Below are 15,610 nucleotides of genomic sequence, written 5' to 3'. Positions count from 1 at the left end.
TTTCTTCGTAAAAATTATTTTTTTTTGTATAAAAAATAACCATTTAAAATGTTTTTCTGCTTAGGTTATTTTTCTCATAAAATGTCCATAATTTATGAGTCGTTTTCTACGTGCGATAAATAGTTGGCAACATACATTAATAAGTCGATGATCTTTCTTAATAAAAAAACAATATTTTTAAATAAAAACAATATTCCAAAGACGTTATTTTAAATGTGTTGTTTTTATTACTTTGTTTGTTATTAGTTTCTCATATATGGTTTTATAGTCACGCTTTTTTTTTTTTTTTTTCTGAAAACAGGTTTAACTTTTCCGTAATAATTGTTTTAACTAGTCAAGTTATTGAGATTAATTTAGGACCAATCACATGATGACATGTAATTAATGTTCAAATGTTGTTAAAAAAATGTTGTCTAAATATCATTATACTAATCTTTATATACGATACAAATGGGATAATGATACTTAGAGAACATTTTTTTGACAACATTTGAACATCATTTACGTGTCATTCTGTGATTGGTCCATGATGGTATTTATGATTATTATTATTGATTGTGAATGGTGGTATTTATGATAATTTTGGACTAATCACCGAATGACATATAGATGATGTTGAAATGTTGTCAAAAAAATGTTGTCTAAATATCATTATCCATACAAATGTTATAAAATATATAATATAACATTTATAATATGCAATTTATACTAAAGAAGATACTAATTTTAATAGATATTTGTAATTTATAACTGCATTCTTATTAGGGCAAGGTTCTAATAACTGGAATGTGATAACTATTTTTTTACTGTGCAAACTGTTTTGTGTTTACAACACTCTATTATGTAAAAATTGTTTTAAAATAAATCTTTGAAAGTTAAGTTTCCAAACATTTATTAAGAATATTAAAAACAATCTAAGAAAAGTGTTATGCTATAAATATTACTTCCAATTACGATTAAAATATTATTATGGTATTTAATGATACGAGACTATTTGAATTAATATAATATTTCATTTTTAAAATTAAGTTTCTGTAAGGATAAAGATTTCACACGAATAATGAATAATAAAAAGAAAACTAAATGCAGGTTTAAATTAATTCCACGTGTCACGTTTTCAACATTATTATATATGTAAATAAATATGTACAGATATTTATAATACTTTTTTCCAAAAAGAAAAAGTCTCCAGCATTAATAGGAGTAAAAGAATTAAGTAGAATTAAAAAAATAAATGAAAAGGTCAACTCTGGTATCCATGATATTTTTTAAATTAATGAAAACTTTTAGGTATCGATACTGAGACAACCAAAGCCAAAACATGTATGTTTTGGTTTTTATTTGACTCAAAGTATAAATATTTTTAGTAATTTTTAAAATGTCACCATTGATAAACTTTATTTAAGTTAAGATTGAGTTAAATGAGTTCTTTCATCCTAATGCAATTAGAGGAACTACCAAAATTTTATGATTTTTTCATTAATAATATATTTGGAAGGATGTAAGAAATGAACAACTATATTTATTATAAATTTAAGATTTTATTATTACCAACGGAATAATTATATTAGTGCCTTAAACGTCACGATACTAACCAGTGTGATGGTTTTTAAAATGGTTAGTAATTTTATGATAAGATTCATAATACTACATTCACCTAGTGTGCCATAAGTAATTTTTCTTTATTATGTCTTATTAAACCTATCAAATTTTAACCTACAAAGATAGATTATTTTCATTGTCATGCCAATCAGCTTTTATTTAAAAGAATTCACACCTTAAAATATAAATATCATAAAAATGATTATCAAACTCTCGAGTTAACTTGTAAACTATTACGAGTTTATGTTCTCAGGTGTGGCTTCCGAGTTAACTCGGAAGTAAACTCGTTTTCGACATAAACTCCATAGAATCGATTGTGAAAACAATAGAATTGAGTAGAATTGCGAGTTTGGAGCGATCTTACAATATTGAAAGGGAGAAAATTAAGAAAAACGAGGTTATTTGGAGTTTAGAATTTCATGACCTGATTGTCACTGTCTCTCATGCACCTTTGTCTCTCTTCATGGCACTACTACAATTATTTTTTTTTTTGTTATATATTAATGAAATGCATCAAAACAAATAAAATAATTCACGTATTTATGTTTTAAAATATTTATTTTTATGAACAATATATCTATAGATTTTATTTATTTAAAGTTATATAATTTTGTAAATTTATTTAAATTAAGATATTATTTATATAATTTTTTTCATTTAAAATAAATTCTTATGAATTTACGAGTCGAATACTTAACTCTCACGAATTTACATAAACTCTCTAATTTTATATCTTGATCACAAGTCATCTTTTATTCTAATCACATATTTAAATAAAATAATTAGTCTATATAAAAATTAATATTATCTGGTGTCTATACAGAGAGAGGGAGAGAGATATTGAATGTTCTCTTATACTAAACATTGCGGCTCACCATTTCAAATTCAATGAAAAGAGAAGTCACCAATTAAGGAGCGATAGCAAGCTTAGTAGCATTTTAAATTTTGCTTTGGTTGTTGAAAACATATACTTTTTGAAAAGTAACTCAACATAGTTTGAATTCCCTTTTTTGTTTTTTTAAAATAAAATACAAAGTTGCATTAACGAAAACATTTTATAAATTCATTTACTGAAAATATAAATATATTTTAATTCATGGAAATACTCAACCAAATTCAGTGCTATAAATGTATTCAAGTTAAAATTATTGTTTAATTTCGACCATTTATATAACGTATAAGATATGCCGAAATATTATGATTAAAGTGAAATTCTGAATCTGATGGAAGAACCATTTTCGTAAAAAGAAAAAAATTAGCAACCTTTTGGTACAACCTATAACTGAAAAGGCAATATATATGTAGACATTGAAAGCAAATAAAAGTGATTAAATAATAGGAAAAACGAAAAGGAGGAGTGAAAGGAGAAAAGAAGCGTTGAAATACGTGGTTGAATTGAATAAGGAATCAACTTAGGTGGCGTATTTATGGACCCCACCATTACCCAGGTGCAATGAAATGGTGCAGTGCAGTGCAATGATGCAACGCAACGCGGGAACGGAAGGGAAAGGAATCGATCACTCCTTTGACTCAACCTAATCATTCCTTTTCCTCACACCAATCACACGCCTTCTTATTCTCTCTTTCTCTTCTCCGATTTTCCATACTTTACTTTCCACCCAAATCAAACGAGTTCGTAATTCCAATCTTGTTTTTTTTTTCCTCCTTTTTCTAGTTATTGTTTTTACCGTCAGAGTATGCTGTTTTTGTTTATATGTGTGTTTGCAACTTTCAGTGTATCCGAAGGTGAAGGTAAGACACGATGACGACGGTGAACTTGGTCTCAAAGCTTTCCTGTCTCTGTATTTGCAGCCATCTTCTCCAGGTATTTCTAATTTGTTTTCGTTTAAATACAATTTTAATCTCTTTTTTTTTATTCAGTTTGCAAATTGTGTGCCCCTGATTAAATTCTATTATTCGAAAGCTCCCAATTTTGATCCATTGTTAATTTTGTCTACATACTTTTTTTTTTACGATATATTTTTATATTAATTTGAATGAATTTTTAGTTTGAATTGAACTAAATAAAAGAAAAAGAGTATATGTAAAATTGAATATTAAAAGCGAAATAGACCAATTTCTAAACCAAGAGACCAAATATCTCTATTTTAAAAGGAGATACAATTTGATTAAAATTGTATTTGAACTCTATTATGTGTTTTATTTTGTTTTCTTTTGCTGGTTTTTATTTGCAGCTAAACTGTTACGAATAAAACGTTTATAAGACCACGAATAGCTTGAGGTTTTTTGTTAGAGTTGGCTTTATGTGATTGTATGTTTTACGTTCCTTAATGCACGAATTATCCTGATTTTATCTACATTACTCTTCATGCTTAAAGGTTTTTGAAGCAATAGTTGGGGAAGTAATCACATGAATGAGTGAGTGATGGTGTTTTCCTTTCCTTTTCCCATTTTGTTAGTTTTAATTTATGATTGTTTTTTCACTGTAGTTTTGGCCTAAATTTGGAGGTTGGGAGTGTGGTTTGTATTATATATGCAATATGCAATATTGCCATTATTACGCTAAACATTTTCATTCATCCAGTTAGTCAAAATTGTAGTTGGTCATTATTATCTGTCATATTCATTTTACTAAATATAGAAAGGATTTGCTATTGTCTGATTTTACAGTGACAGACAAGAAAGTTGTCTCCATGCCCTCTGTTGTAAGAGTACCGGAGTGTTATGTTCCGCATGTAACTATTCCAAGAGTACCCCTAACTGAAGATTCTGGAGACTTCAGTGTTTCTTCAGTAACTACAGGATCTGAGAAGGATGGCAGTACTGATGAAAATATAGTAAACATTAGAGTCAGTCCAATTCCTCCACCTCGTGCTGTCATTTCTAGTCCTGGTAAAATCTCATGCTTTTCATCGGATTTTGTTGGCTAAATTTGTTTGTGTACCAGATGTCTTTTGCAATTTGAATATCTGAGTTTTTTTTCTGAATCTTAGATTGAAAATGAGATCATCAGAACTATCGTGATTTATAATATGCATAGCAATATCTCGGGATTGGCTACTAAAACTGAGTGAAGTACTTATTTGTAGATATCCTATTAGAAGATATGAGATTGATTTTTCTTCTTAATTATCCGTAAAAAGTTCTTCCAAAAGGATGCAATACACATGTTGAAAAAATGGGATTTTCAGATAAAAGCCCAAACCTACTTTTATGTACTTCAAAGGGAACTGAAACTCATAACTCAACCTTGCATGCAAAGAAACCTTGGATGAAATGAGTTTTTCAGGGAAACTGAATTTGTGAGTGTGATAGTGACATTTAGACCTTCAAGAAATACAGAGCAGTTTTATGTTAATAGGAAGTTGTTTTTGCAGTGTGACCTATGTAAAAGGTATCGGGGTAATTTTGTAAGTTCAGTATCAATGGGTGCAACCGTCAACAACCATCCTGCGTAACTTAGTTTTCCTACTTTGTGTTCCCTTTCACACTCTACTTCAATTTTCCCTATAATCAATAATTCTGAACAATTGTGATGATGCACATTATACGATCGCGATATAGTCAGGAGAAAGTTAATAGACGTATTTTGAAGTAAACATATATGCAAATAAAACTCCCTTTTGAATCTCACTCGTAATGTCTTATTGGGGATTGCATGCTATTTATTAGCATTGCAGAAGACTTCAGTTAAAAAAATGAAATCTTCAGATAACAGGGGTTAAACAATGTTTTACCAGATTTTTCAATTTAGCATACCGTGATTTTAGTTTTACATTGTTATATTGGGCAATGGAGCCAGTGTTTTCTTGGAATTTCGTAGTCTCCACTTTCCTGTTCTAAACCTGAATAGTGCGAATTTAGGTTGGTTTTCCACCCTTCTGTTTAAGTCAATACAAATTAATAAAGGGTTTATTTCCAAATCAATTGTGCACATAAAGTGAGAGCTAAGTCTCTAAAATGTCCATCACACACTTCTGAACTTTCATTGGAAACCTCAAATACTTCGAAGTAACTTTTACTCCCCTGACTGTTCGAGAAGAAAATAAAAACCAATTATTTGTCTCTTGATGCAACAGTACTATTTTTAGCAAATAAAGTTGGGTAGTTATACTTGTAGAGAGCATCGTTAATTATGTATTTATGTTGAGTACTGATTCTAGTTTTTATATATGGAGATACGAGATATCTGGGTGCTGGCTAGTTCTTAGTTTCGTACTTGATTTCTTACAGAGCTAACCTTGCGATACTTTTTGTATTTAGATAATGACATAATGATTGGAAATCGAAACAAGACTAGAGATGGAAGACTTTCTACTTCAAAGAATGGTGCTGTGTTGCAAAATCGACATGTACACTGCAAAGTTAGATCGCATGATGTCATTGGTATTCCTTCAGATACAAGAAAACAGAGGGAGCCTGGGTCTAAAGAAGAAAATGATTCTGTAGGAAAGAAAAAGACCCATAAAGGTAGCATAAAATTCGAAAAGGTACCCTGGAGATTTTAGTTCTGGTGAAATCTAGCATGACTAGATACAGTTTTTTGGAGATCAAAATGTAGTGTGATTAATCTAGGATTAGGTTTCCTGCCATAGAAAAAGAGAGAATACAATGGTGCATGCTTTGGTGTTTCATGTAATATAGCCACTTCTGCATGCTATACTTCCCTCAAAGTTTTGAATGACCACTTGATGCGCCCGTGCAAGATTCTCTAAGGAAGAAGCCAATGCCTGAAGGGTCATCATATATATTGCATTTTCCCCTGTTTTTAATCTTCTTTTTAGATTGTTTGAGGAAGCATATCATATAGTAGCGTTTCATGGTATCTAATGTGTATAAGAAATTAATAGCTTGTAGCAAACATGAATTTTACGAATTTTGCTACGTATATTGTATGTAGATTATGTGACGCTTAAGTGGATATAAATTTAATAGGAACTACTCATTTTGGCTTTGTTATCAGTACTCATTTCACCCTCACTATGCAATCAAATTTGTATTGCATTTTACATTATGGTAGTTTTTATTTTTTAGGCACCTTTGCAACTGGTGCTAATTTTACAATTTTACTATTTTTATGATCCAATCTTAATATTTTTTTATAATGGTTATGGTTTCTATTTTAAAAATAGAAATGTATAACATGTATGTTTAATTTAAGAATTAACACGAAATGAAAAAAAAAAAAATTTACAGCTAATATTGATTCATACAATTGAAACAATAGTTTCTTCAAAAGCAAACTTTTTTATTATGTTATTCAAACAAAAAACCCACTCACTACCTTCAACTTCAAAATCACATTAACTAGAATAATTTGTATAAGGAAAATGATATTTTGACACCAATTTTTTGACACCATTTTGACACTGCACACGTGTCAAAATGTGGTTGGATGATTTTAAATTAAAAAAAAAACTTTGGTTTTTTTCTTCCAAATATGTCCTTATTTCAACTTTTTTAATTTGAAATCGTCCGTTTTGGCACGTGTACAGTGTCAAAACAGTGTTAAAAATTGGTGTCAAAATATCATTTTCCATTTGTATAAAACCATAACGATATAAAGTAAAGTCAATTCCGTATGCAACGTGCAGCGGAATAAAATGACATCGTGAATCAACTCAGTTCATTATGAAAAAAATTTAGTTAGAAAAAGTTAATTATTTTAATGTGAATCAAAATGAAACTCTTTTAACCCTAAATTAAATGAATTGGAGACAACGATGGAAGGTGTTGCACTGTGGTTAAAGAAGTCGAGTGAGAGTTGCCACAACGAACAACAAGAACTTTCTTCCTCTTGAATCTTTCTCCACATTTATACTCACATGCATGAATAACATTCCCTTTGAATTCCCTCAACCATTCTATCTCAGGCATCACGCACTCCGCATTCTCTCCGGTGGCCACCACCAGTCACCTACAAATGTACTCAAACTCATTCTTCACAGAACCGCTGGTTTCATCGTACCTAGCACACTGGACACACTGGTTGAATCGTGGGTTTATGTCGAAGTGTCGTGAGTAGGATTCGAGATAGTCTATAAACTGTTTCTTGGAGGGGTATTGGGGAAGTGTGGATGGAATGGGAGGTTTGGGAGTTGACAGAACTGTTTGGGAAGATGGAGTTTTAATCTGTCGTAGGTTCGTTTTTGCCAAAGTGAGGCTATGCATTCGGTTCGTTCGAGAACAGATTTGATTTCATAAACAGATTTGATTTCATCTGAAGGCAAAACGTAACAGAACGAAGGTGAAGGACTGTGAAAGCAATTATCTTCCACCTTTGAATGAGGAGACACTGTGACGCTTCACCAACATGGACGTTCGGAGTATGGGCAATCGTTACTTGGCCCAACTCACCCACAGCTCCCTCGCACGTGCCGTCCATGCTCACATCCTCACCTCAGGTTTCAATCCATTCCCTCTCATCATCAACCGTCTCATCGATCATTACTGCAAATCCTCCAACATCCCTTACGCCCGCCACCTGTTCGACAGAATTCCCAAACCAGATATCGTCGCAACTACCACCCTGCTTTCCGCCTACTCTGCTGCTGGCAACATCAAACTCGCCCATCAACTCTTCAACGCCACCCCCTTGACCATTCGTGATACAGTCAGTTACAACGCCATGATCACTGCCTTTTCTCACAGTCACGATGGTCACGCCGCTCTCCAACTCTTCATACAAATGAAAAGGCTCGGTTTTGTTCCCGACCCGTTTTCCTTCTCAAGCGTTATTGGCGCCCTGTCTCTTATAGCTGATGAAGAGAGGCATTGTCAGCAGTTTCACTGTGAGGTTCTCAAGAGGGGTTTATTATCTGGGCCTTCTGTTTTGAATGCTTTGATGAGTTGTTATGTTTGTTGCGCCTCTTCGCCTTTGGTGGACTCTTGTTTGTTGATGGCAGCTGCTAGGAAGCTATTTGATGAGGCACCTCGTGGTCTGAGGGATGAACCTTCTTGGACTACCATCATTGCTGGCTATGTCAGGAATGGCGATCTTGTTGCCGCGCGTGAGCTTCTTGATGGAATGACTGATCACATTGCCGTTGCTTGGAATGCCATGATTTCTGGCTATGTGCACAGGGGTTATTATGAGGCGGCGTTTGACTTGTTAAGGAAAATGCACTCCTTGGGAATTCAGCTGGATGAGTACACTTACACCAGTGTAATTAGTGCTGCTTCTAATGCTGGGTTGTTCTATATTGGAAGACAGGTGCATGCTTACGTTCTAAGAACAGTGTTGCAACCATCACAGCATTTTATTTTATCTGTGAATAATGTTTTGATTACTTTCTACACTAGATTTGGTAAGCTGGCTGAGGCGAAGCAAGTTTTTGACAGGATGCCTGTGAAAGATCTTGTTTCATGGAATGCGATTTTGTCTGGTTATGTCAATGCTCGGTGCATTGAGGAAGCTAATTCCATTTTCAGGGAAATGCCGGAGAGGAGCCTGTTGACGTGGACTGTGATGATATCAGGCTTGGCACAAAATGGGTTTGGAGAAGACGGTTTGAAGCTATTCAACCAGATGAAGTTAGGGGGATTGGAACCATGTGATTATGCATATGCTGGAGCAGTTGCCTCTTGTTCTGTTCTGGGATCATTAGACAATGGACAACAACTACACTCTCAGATAATACGATTAGGTCATGATTCAAGCCTCTCAGTTGGCAACGCACTGATTACGATGTATGCTAGGTGTGGTCTTGTTGAAGCCGCTGATACAGTGTTTGTTACAATGCCGTATGTGGATTCAGTATCCTGGAATGCCATGATTGCAGCACTTGCACAACATGGGCACGGTGTCAAAGCTATTCAACTCTATGAACAGATGTTGAGGGAGGATATATTACCTGATCGGATAACTTTTCTCACAATTCTCTCTGCTTGTAGCCATGCAGGTTTGGTCAAAGAGGGACGCCATTATTTTGATACAATGCGGGCTCATTATGGTATAACCCCAGAAGAGGATCATTATTCTCGTTTGATTGATTTGTTATGTCGTGCTGGTATGTTCTCGGAAGCAAAGAATGTCACGGAATCAATGCCTTTTGAGCCCGGCGCACAAATTTGGGAGGCTCTTCTTTCTGGTTGTCGGATTCATGGGAACACGGAATTAGGTATTCAAGCTGCAGAAAAGCTCTTAAAGCTTATGCCACAGCAAGATGGAACATACATTAGTCTTTCCAATATGTATGCCACTTTAGGTCAGTGGGATGAAGTTGCCAGGGTGAGGAAATTAATGAGGGAGCGAGGGGTTAAGAAGGAACCTGGGTGTAGTTGGATCGAGGTTGAAAACATGGTCCATGTCTTTTTGGTTGATGATGCTGTACACCCTGAGGTGCATGCTGTGTACAAATATCTGGAGCATCTGGTACATGAAATGAGGAAATTAGGTTATGTTCCTGATACGAAGTATGTATTACATGATATGGAATCTGAACAAAAGGAAAATGCTTTGTCTACTCATAGTGAAAAGCTAGCTGTTGTTTACGGAATTATGAAAATTCCTTTAGGAGCTACGATTCGGGTTTTCAAAAATTTGAGGATTTGCGGGGACTGCCATAGTGCATTCAAATTTATCTCCAAAGTGGTAGATCGAGAGATAATTGTCAGAGATAGGAAGAGATTTCACCATTTTAGAAATGGTGAATGTTCTTGTGGCAACTATTGGTAGCAAGAGGTTCTGTTATTTGATTATCATCAAGTGTTAATGTTAACAGCACTCCGATGAAATTTAGAATATATGAAATGCAACCTAAAGCCTTTGCAATGGGGAATTTAGAATGGAGACTGGTATCGTATCAGAATGCCCCAAAATAAAAGGGTTGATCACTGGTAATATGATTTTCTTATTACACTTTTTCCCCTTTTATGCCATTTTAGTTTTGTTTTTGCTAAATTGATTCTTAATCTCTGTTACTATTTCAATCTTCACCATCCTTTTCTGTCATTACTTCTTACATCGGGTCAAAAGGGTATTCATATTCAGTTTGTTTGTGCACTCTCCAGGATGAAAATTTGTCTTGTGCTTATCTACTCCTCCACACTGATACTGAAACCAAATGTGAGAGCATAACAAAAACACCAGGTGACGTGCTGTTTAATCCTCGTGGAAGCAATCACCCTTTGTCTGTATCCTCTCCATACCAGCAACTTCGATCTGAAAGATGATACATTAGATGGAATTTTGACCGTCCAACTGATCACTGCATTAAGATGCATGGAGAGAGAATTGGACTCTTCATAATTTAGTTTTTGTAGAAAAAACTAACCTGTATCTTAGAAAACTAAACTAAATTAATTATGTATTAAACTGAGATGAAATAAATTTAGTTAATTTAATTATTTATACTAAACAGCTAAATAGAACCATTATAGCTCCAACTACTAAACCAAATTGAAAAGCAATAGTTTAGTTTAATTAGAATAGTGCGCTCGAGTTATTTTTTTAAAAGTTGTTCTGTTTTAAAAAGGAACTAAAAATAGTTTATTTTAATAAGAAGTAATTTAATTTTTCTTATATTTTAGTTTAATTAAGTTTAGTTTTTCATAACACTCTTATTCAAAGAAAGACCTAATGAAAAAGATGTAAAGAGTTTGATTGAAGTGTTTATTAAAATGAAAATTAATGCATTTATATTTCAACACAAATGTTTTTTTATTCGAAATCATCAAAACTTTAGATAAATGAAGAAAATGTTTTTATTTGAAAATTATGAATAGAAAGAAATAAATAAAGGAGTGTTGATGTTCAGACATTCATAACGAACAAAGCTAAATAAAAATGAATAATCAGCACATTTTGTATTGAAAATTAACCAAAATTTTCCATTTAGAATATACTTTATCACTAAGCTCCAAAAATAATTATACTAACTTTTAACTAAACACTCTTAAAATACATAAATAAACAAATATACTTCCCCTTAAATTAAAATTGGTTTATATATAATTTACAAAAATCATTTTATATAAGCTCTTTTAATTTAATGTATTCATAAGCTAATTCTAAATTATAAAAAGCAACTTATTTTATCTTTCTTAATTTTTCCTTATTCACAAACAAATTATAATGTTTAATAACTTAACATGTCTTACATCATGTCACCATAATTGTATACAGATAGGAGGTATTTTCAAATTTACATTAATGAAACAATTTCCCCAAAAAACTTGGGTTGATAAGGTTTTCTTAAAAGTTTGGATGTTTTTCAAGGAAACTATCCTTATATTATTCTAAAGTTCTAAAATTTAAAATTTCCTTTATTATCATGGACATCATTTGATTCTACAGTGGACTTAATAATCTAGTATATAAATACATCAAATATTTAAAATATACATTTTTTAGGTCATATTGCAAGTTTCTTTCAGATCAAAATAAAAATAAATGACTGCTCAAATTAGCATGATTATCTAAGTATGGTTTTACTATTAAGAAATGTTATAGTCTATGTGACTGAATATGTTTACAAATTATAAATAGCACATCTTTTGCTTAAACCCAAGAGCCAGTGAAAATGTCTCTTCGGTTCGATGAATTAACTCTTCAAGAAGATTACGTTTGATGATTTCATCAAAATAAAAGTTACAGTGCCATCAAACTTAGGATATAAGAGCTACACTCAACTTCACATCTTATACATTTTTAATCATATTTATTTGTGAAAACTAAAAAAATCCTAGTTATTCACCAAATTGCTATGAATATGAGAAAGAAAAATGGATTGAATTTGATGAGATACTTGACTTTAGAAATGAACAAATTTTCCTCTAAATTTTTCTGTGACAATGTAAATCCTTTTTTTTTTTTGGGTGAATCATGTACCAGAGTAATCCTGAATATACTAAATGCTGAAATTCTGAAGTGTAAATGGCAAAACATTAATGTTCCACCAGACAATCAACAATGCTTACCAAAGCATAGATAATTTGAACAATAGCTATGGTGATATTTGCTTTTTCTTCTCAATGTTTTTGAGAAAAGAAATACTAGTAAGTAGACCACACATGATTATTTTCCCACAACACAACCATGAGGAAAGCAGAAGACACAAGGCACATGCCATGATTCCAAAGCTAAACTTCTTCCTGCCTTTGTTTATAACATAACTAAGACTTTTCAGGTTAATGCCACACAGAAACTCCAAATACTGTGCCAACTTTTGCTTCTTCCCTCGGTAACTTAAATGTTTAGTTAATTAGAATTGACTTGAAGTAGTGTATCTGTCATTGTCTACCTAAACACACCAACCAAAACATGTGTTGGAGAGGGGAAGCTTGGAAAAAGGGAAGAGAGAGGATGATGCAACTTTTTAAAAAGTTAAAGTTATTGAAGCAAAATAGAGATTTAGTACTGTGGAGAGAAGGGAATAAAAAATCATCCAAATGATAAAGAAATAGACACAAAATTTTCACCCACTCAGGATGACAAACATTCATTACTCTAGGTATATTTGATCTTTACCTTGTAATGTAAAAAAATGTCACTTTCATGAGCTAATTACACCCTTCTTCACAACAAAATCATCTTACCTAACTACAAGAAATAGAGTCCCAAATTTAACCGTCCCGGACTATTTTCCTATCTGCTAAAGTCTAATTACCAGAAATTTTCAATCTTTTTCATCCAAAAGCTATATATAGAAACAATCCATTGCATGAAGAATTATCCCTCCTCAATCAATCATCTTCGACTGTCAATAATCTGTGCAGGAAAATGATGTTGTAAGATGACAGAAGCAGAATATAGAAATATAGAAATATAGAAATCTAAGTACAAACTGAACCTAGTAATATTAAAAACCATCCATTCCATATAGTGATGTTTAACACATACCATCATGTTTCTTCTTCAAACTCCTAGCAAACAACAAGCATATAACGACAAAAGCCACTCCAGCTGCCCCTCCTAATATTATAGCCACTGTCTTTCCTGGATTTTGCCCTGCCATTACATCAATTAGCTACAAATCACTTCACAATCCAAATAAGATACACATTGAGAAAGAAAGTTGAACATTCACCATTGCATGTGAACAATGGAACAATCAAAGAATACTGTCGCAAAATTAAGTTGTGTATGTGAAATTAAACAAGGACAAACAAACACAAATTCAATATGACAAGAGAAATTAACACAGTCTCTTCTGTCAATATTATCTCTTTTGGTGTTTAGGTATTAGTTATTACCAGAAGAAGACGAAGAGAAGGAATTAGAGGAAGATGAAGCTGCAGATGAAGAGTGTCTTCCTGGAACCCCATTAGGATAATAGCTATAACTGATGAAGCACTTGTACAAATAGACCTGGCCTGAAATGGAACTGCCACATTCTACCTCAGCCCTCTGTACAGCACTTTTGATACACTCCCCACAATCAGAATCCCCAACATCTCCTTCACACTGTCCCATCACATACAAAGACTGATAGCTTGTTGCATAGAAGCCATGAGCACTCACCACCCCATTTTCCATCACAGAAAAAGCAGTGTCCCTCCTCTCCTCAAACCCTCTTCCAGCCGCATTGGTGGCTCCACAAGTCTTGTACAGAATTTGCATCCCCGAGATTTGAGAAAACCCGGTAACCTCGTACAGCATGTAGCAACCTAGGAGCTGGACTCTAGCAGCTGTGGTTTTGCCACACAATTTGTCAGACAAGACTGGGAGTCTGCTCACACAGTTATAGCAATCAGAGTTGGAGAGGTCCCCTCTGCATTGGAAGAGCCCAGTCATGGAGGTTTGGCCACTCCCGGTGGTGGCCTTAAAGAACTTGGTTTTAGTGGATTGTGAGACCAATGAGCCAAACAGGGCTGAAAGGGCTTGGGAGTATACCCCATTTGGATCTGTGAAAGGTTCCTTCGAGCAGCCCTTGTAGACCAAGGTGGTGTAATCAGAAGCAGATTCAGCAAGCTCTGAGGACAAAATCAGAAACAAAAAAAGAAATAGAGACTTTAAAGGAAGACCCATTTGAGTGTGTGGTGTTGAGAGACGAAAGGATCAAATCATGACAGTTTTGGAGGGGAAAGAAAAGAAAAAGGAGAAAACTTCAGGGTATGAATGTGTGTGTGGTATGGTACGATGTGGTGTGGTGCTATCAGATTCAGAGAGAGTCTGATTAAGGAAATGGGGAATCAAGGGTTGTGATTGAAGGTTGGATTTTTGTTTGGCCTTTTAGCTGAATCAGTAGAGAAAGAGATTCTGGGTGGTGTGGTGGAGTGACTCTACATTCTGAATTTTGTGTCCTTGGGATTCACTTTCCTTTGGATGGATGGATGATGGATATTTGATATCATAACATAATGTAGTGCAATGCCTCTGTAGATGTGCATAAGGGCACTAGCTGTATCATACCATATACACTCTCTTTCTCTCTCTATATCTGGTTTTTTTAAAAGGTGTTTATAACTGGTTAATACCACAGAAAATAGGTTTTGAAAAGAGAGTTCAAGTTTTTTTGAGAATGGTGAACAGTTTTTTATTATTTGAAGAGAATGAGAACAAAAGTGGTTGAATTAATTAGGCGTTAAAAGTAGTGGGAGAAACATTCACAGGTTTTGGTTTTGGAGTGCATGAAGAGAAAGGAATCTGGTTTTGGTAAGAGAGAACAACATCACACTTTGACCATAACACGTTCTGCTTTATCTAACATTTCATTTGAATTCAACATTATCTTTCTAATTCTATAGAAGTTATAACGAAAGTATTAACTAAGATATGTATTCATATTCTAATCCTTTCAAAAAGCCAACCTCTGCAATCTGATAAGATTATTACAAAACAACAAAGATGATGAAAATGGTTAAAATGTTTGAAACATCAGAATCTTTTCAACAAACAAATATGAAAAATAATTTTTGTTTCTTCTTTAGTAAGTCACTGCAAATTCAGTGATTTATTTGTAAAAGAGACTGCACACATCACAAATGTATGGCTGGCTGAGATCATAATCTGAGAACAACACGACAAATTAGAAATAAGAGTATAGCTTGTACGTTTCTGTTTTTAATTGAAGCAAATTGAATTCAGACAACAGTCTATGCTATT

General features: G+C 33.4%; 3 protein-coding genes across 4 annotated transcripts; 2 read left to right on the top strand and 1 right to left on the bottom strand.

The window, feature by feature from the left end:
• Positions 1–2,963: 2,963 nt before the first annotated feature.
• LOC106769891 lies at positions 2,964–6,525 on the top strand. Of its 2 annotated transcripts, XM_022785332.1 has the most exons (5): positions 2,964–3,234; positions 3,338–3,427; positions 3,942–3,981; positions 4,234–4,455; positions 5,827–6,525. In XM_022785332.1, exons 3-5 carry the CDS (start codon positions 3,978–3,980, stop codon positions 6,069–6,071), a joined length of 471 nt encoding a protein of 156 aa, XP_022641053.1. In that variant the 5' UTR covers positions 2,964–3,234; positions 3,338–3,427; positions 3,942–3,977; the 3' UTR covers positions 6,072–6,525. The 2 variants fall into 2 exon arrangements, with proteins under 2 accessions (XP_022641053.1, XP_014511170.1); XM_014655684.2 differs by lacking the exon at positions 3,942–3,981 and having other exon boundaries at positions 2,970–3,234.
• A 750-nt stretch (positions 6,526–7,275) lies between these two features.
• LOC106771192 (pentatricopeptide repeat-containing protein At1g25360) lies at positions 7,276–10,900 on the top strand. The gene is made up of 2 exons (XM_014657119.2): positions 7,276–10,401; positions 10,576–10,900. The coding sequence occupies exon 1, from the start codon at positions 7,877–7,879 to the stop codon at positions 10,238–10,240; it is 2,364 nt and encodes a 787-aa protein (XP_014512605.1). The 5' UTR covers positions 7,276–7,876; the 3' UTR covers positions 10,241–10,401; positions 10,576–10,900.
• A 2,068-nt stretch (positions 10,901–12,968) lies between these two features.
• LOC106771287 (cysteine-rich repeat secretory protein 3) lies at positions 12,969–14,953 on the bottom strand. Its single transcript, XM_014657242.2, has 3 exons — positions 13,759–14,953; positions 13,406–13,513; positions 12,969–13,273 (listed from the first exon to the last, which is right to left on the bottom strand). Exons 1-3 carry the CDS (start codon positions 14,531–14,533, stop codon positions 13,266–13,268), a joined length of 891 nt encoding a protein of 296 aa, XP_014512728.1. The 5' UTR covers positions 14,534–14,953; the 3' UTR covers positions 12,969–13,265.
• Positions 14,954–15,610: the final 657 nt, after the last annotated feature.

This window comes from Vigna radiata, chromosome 8, assembly GCF_000741045.1.
Source record: "Vigna radiata var. radiata cultivar VC1973A chromosome 8, Vradiata_ver6, whole genome shotgun sequence".
Classification (NCBI taxonomy): Eukaryota; Viridiplantae; Streptophyta; class Magnoliopsida; order Fabales; family Fabaceae; genus Vigna; species Vigna radiata.
Note: the sequence above shows the minus strand (reverse complement) of the source record. Positions and strands in the feature narration are given on the sequence as shown.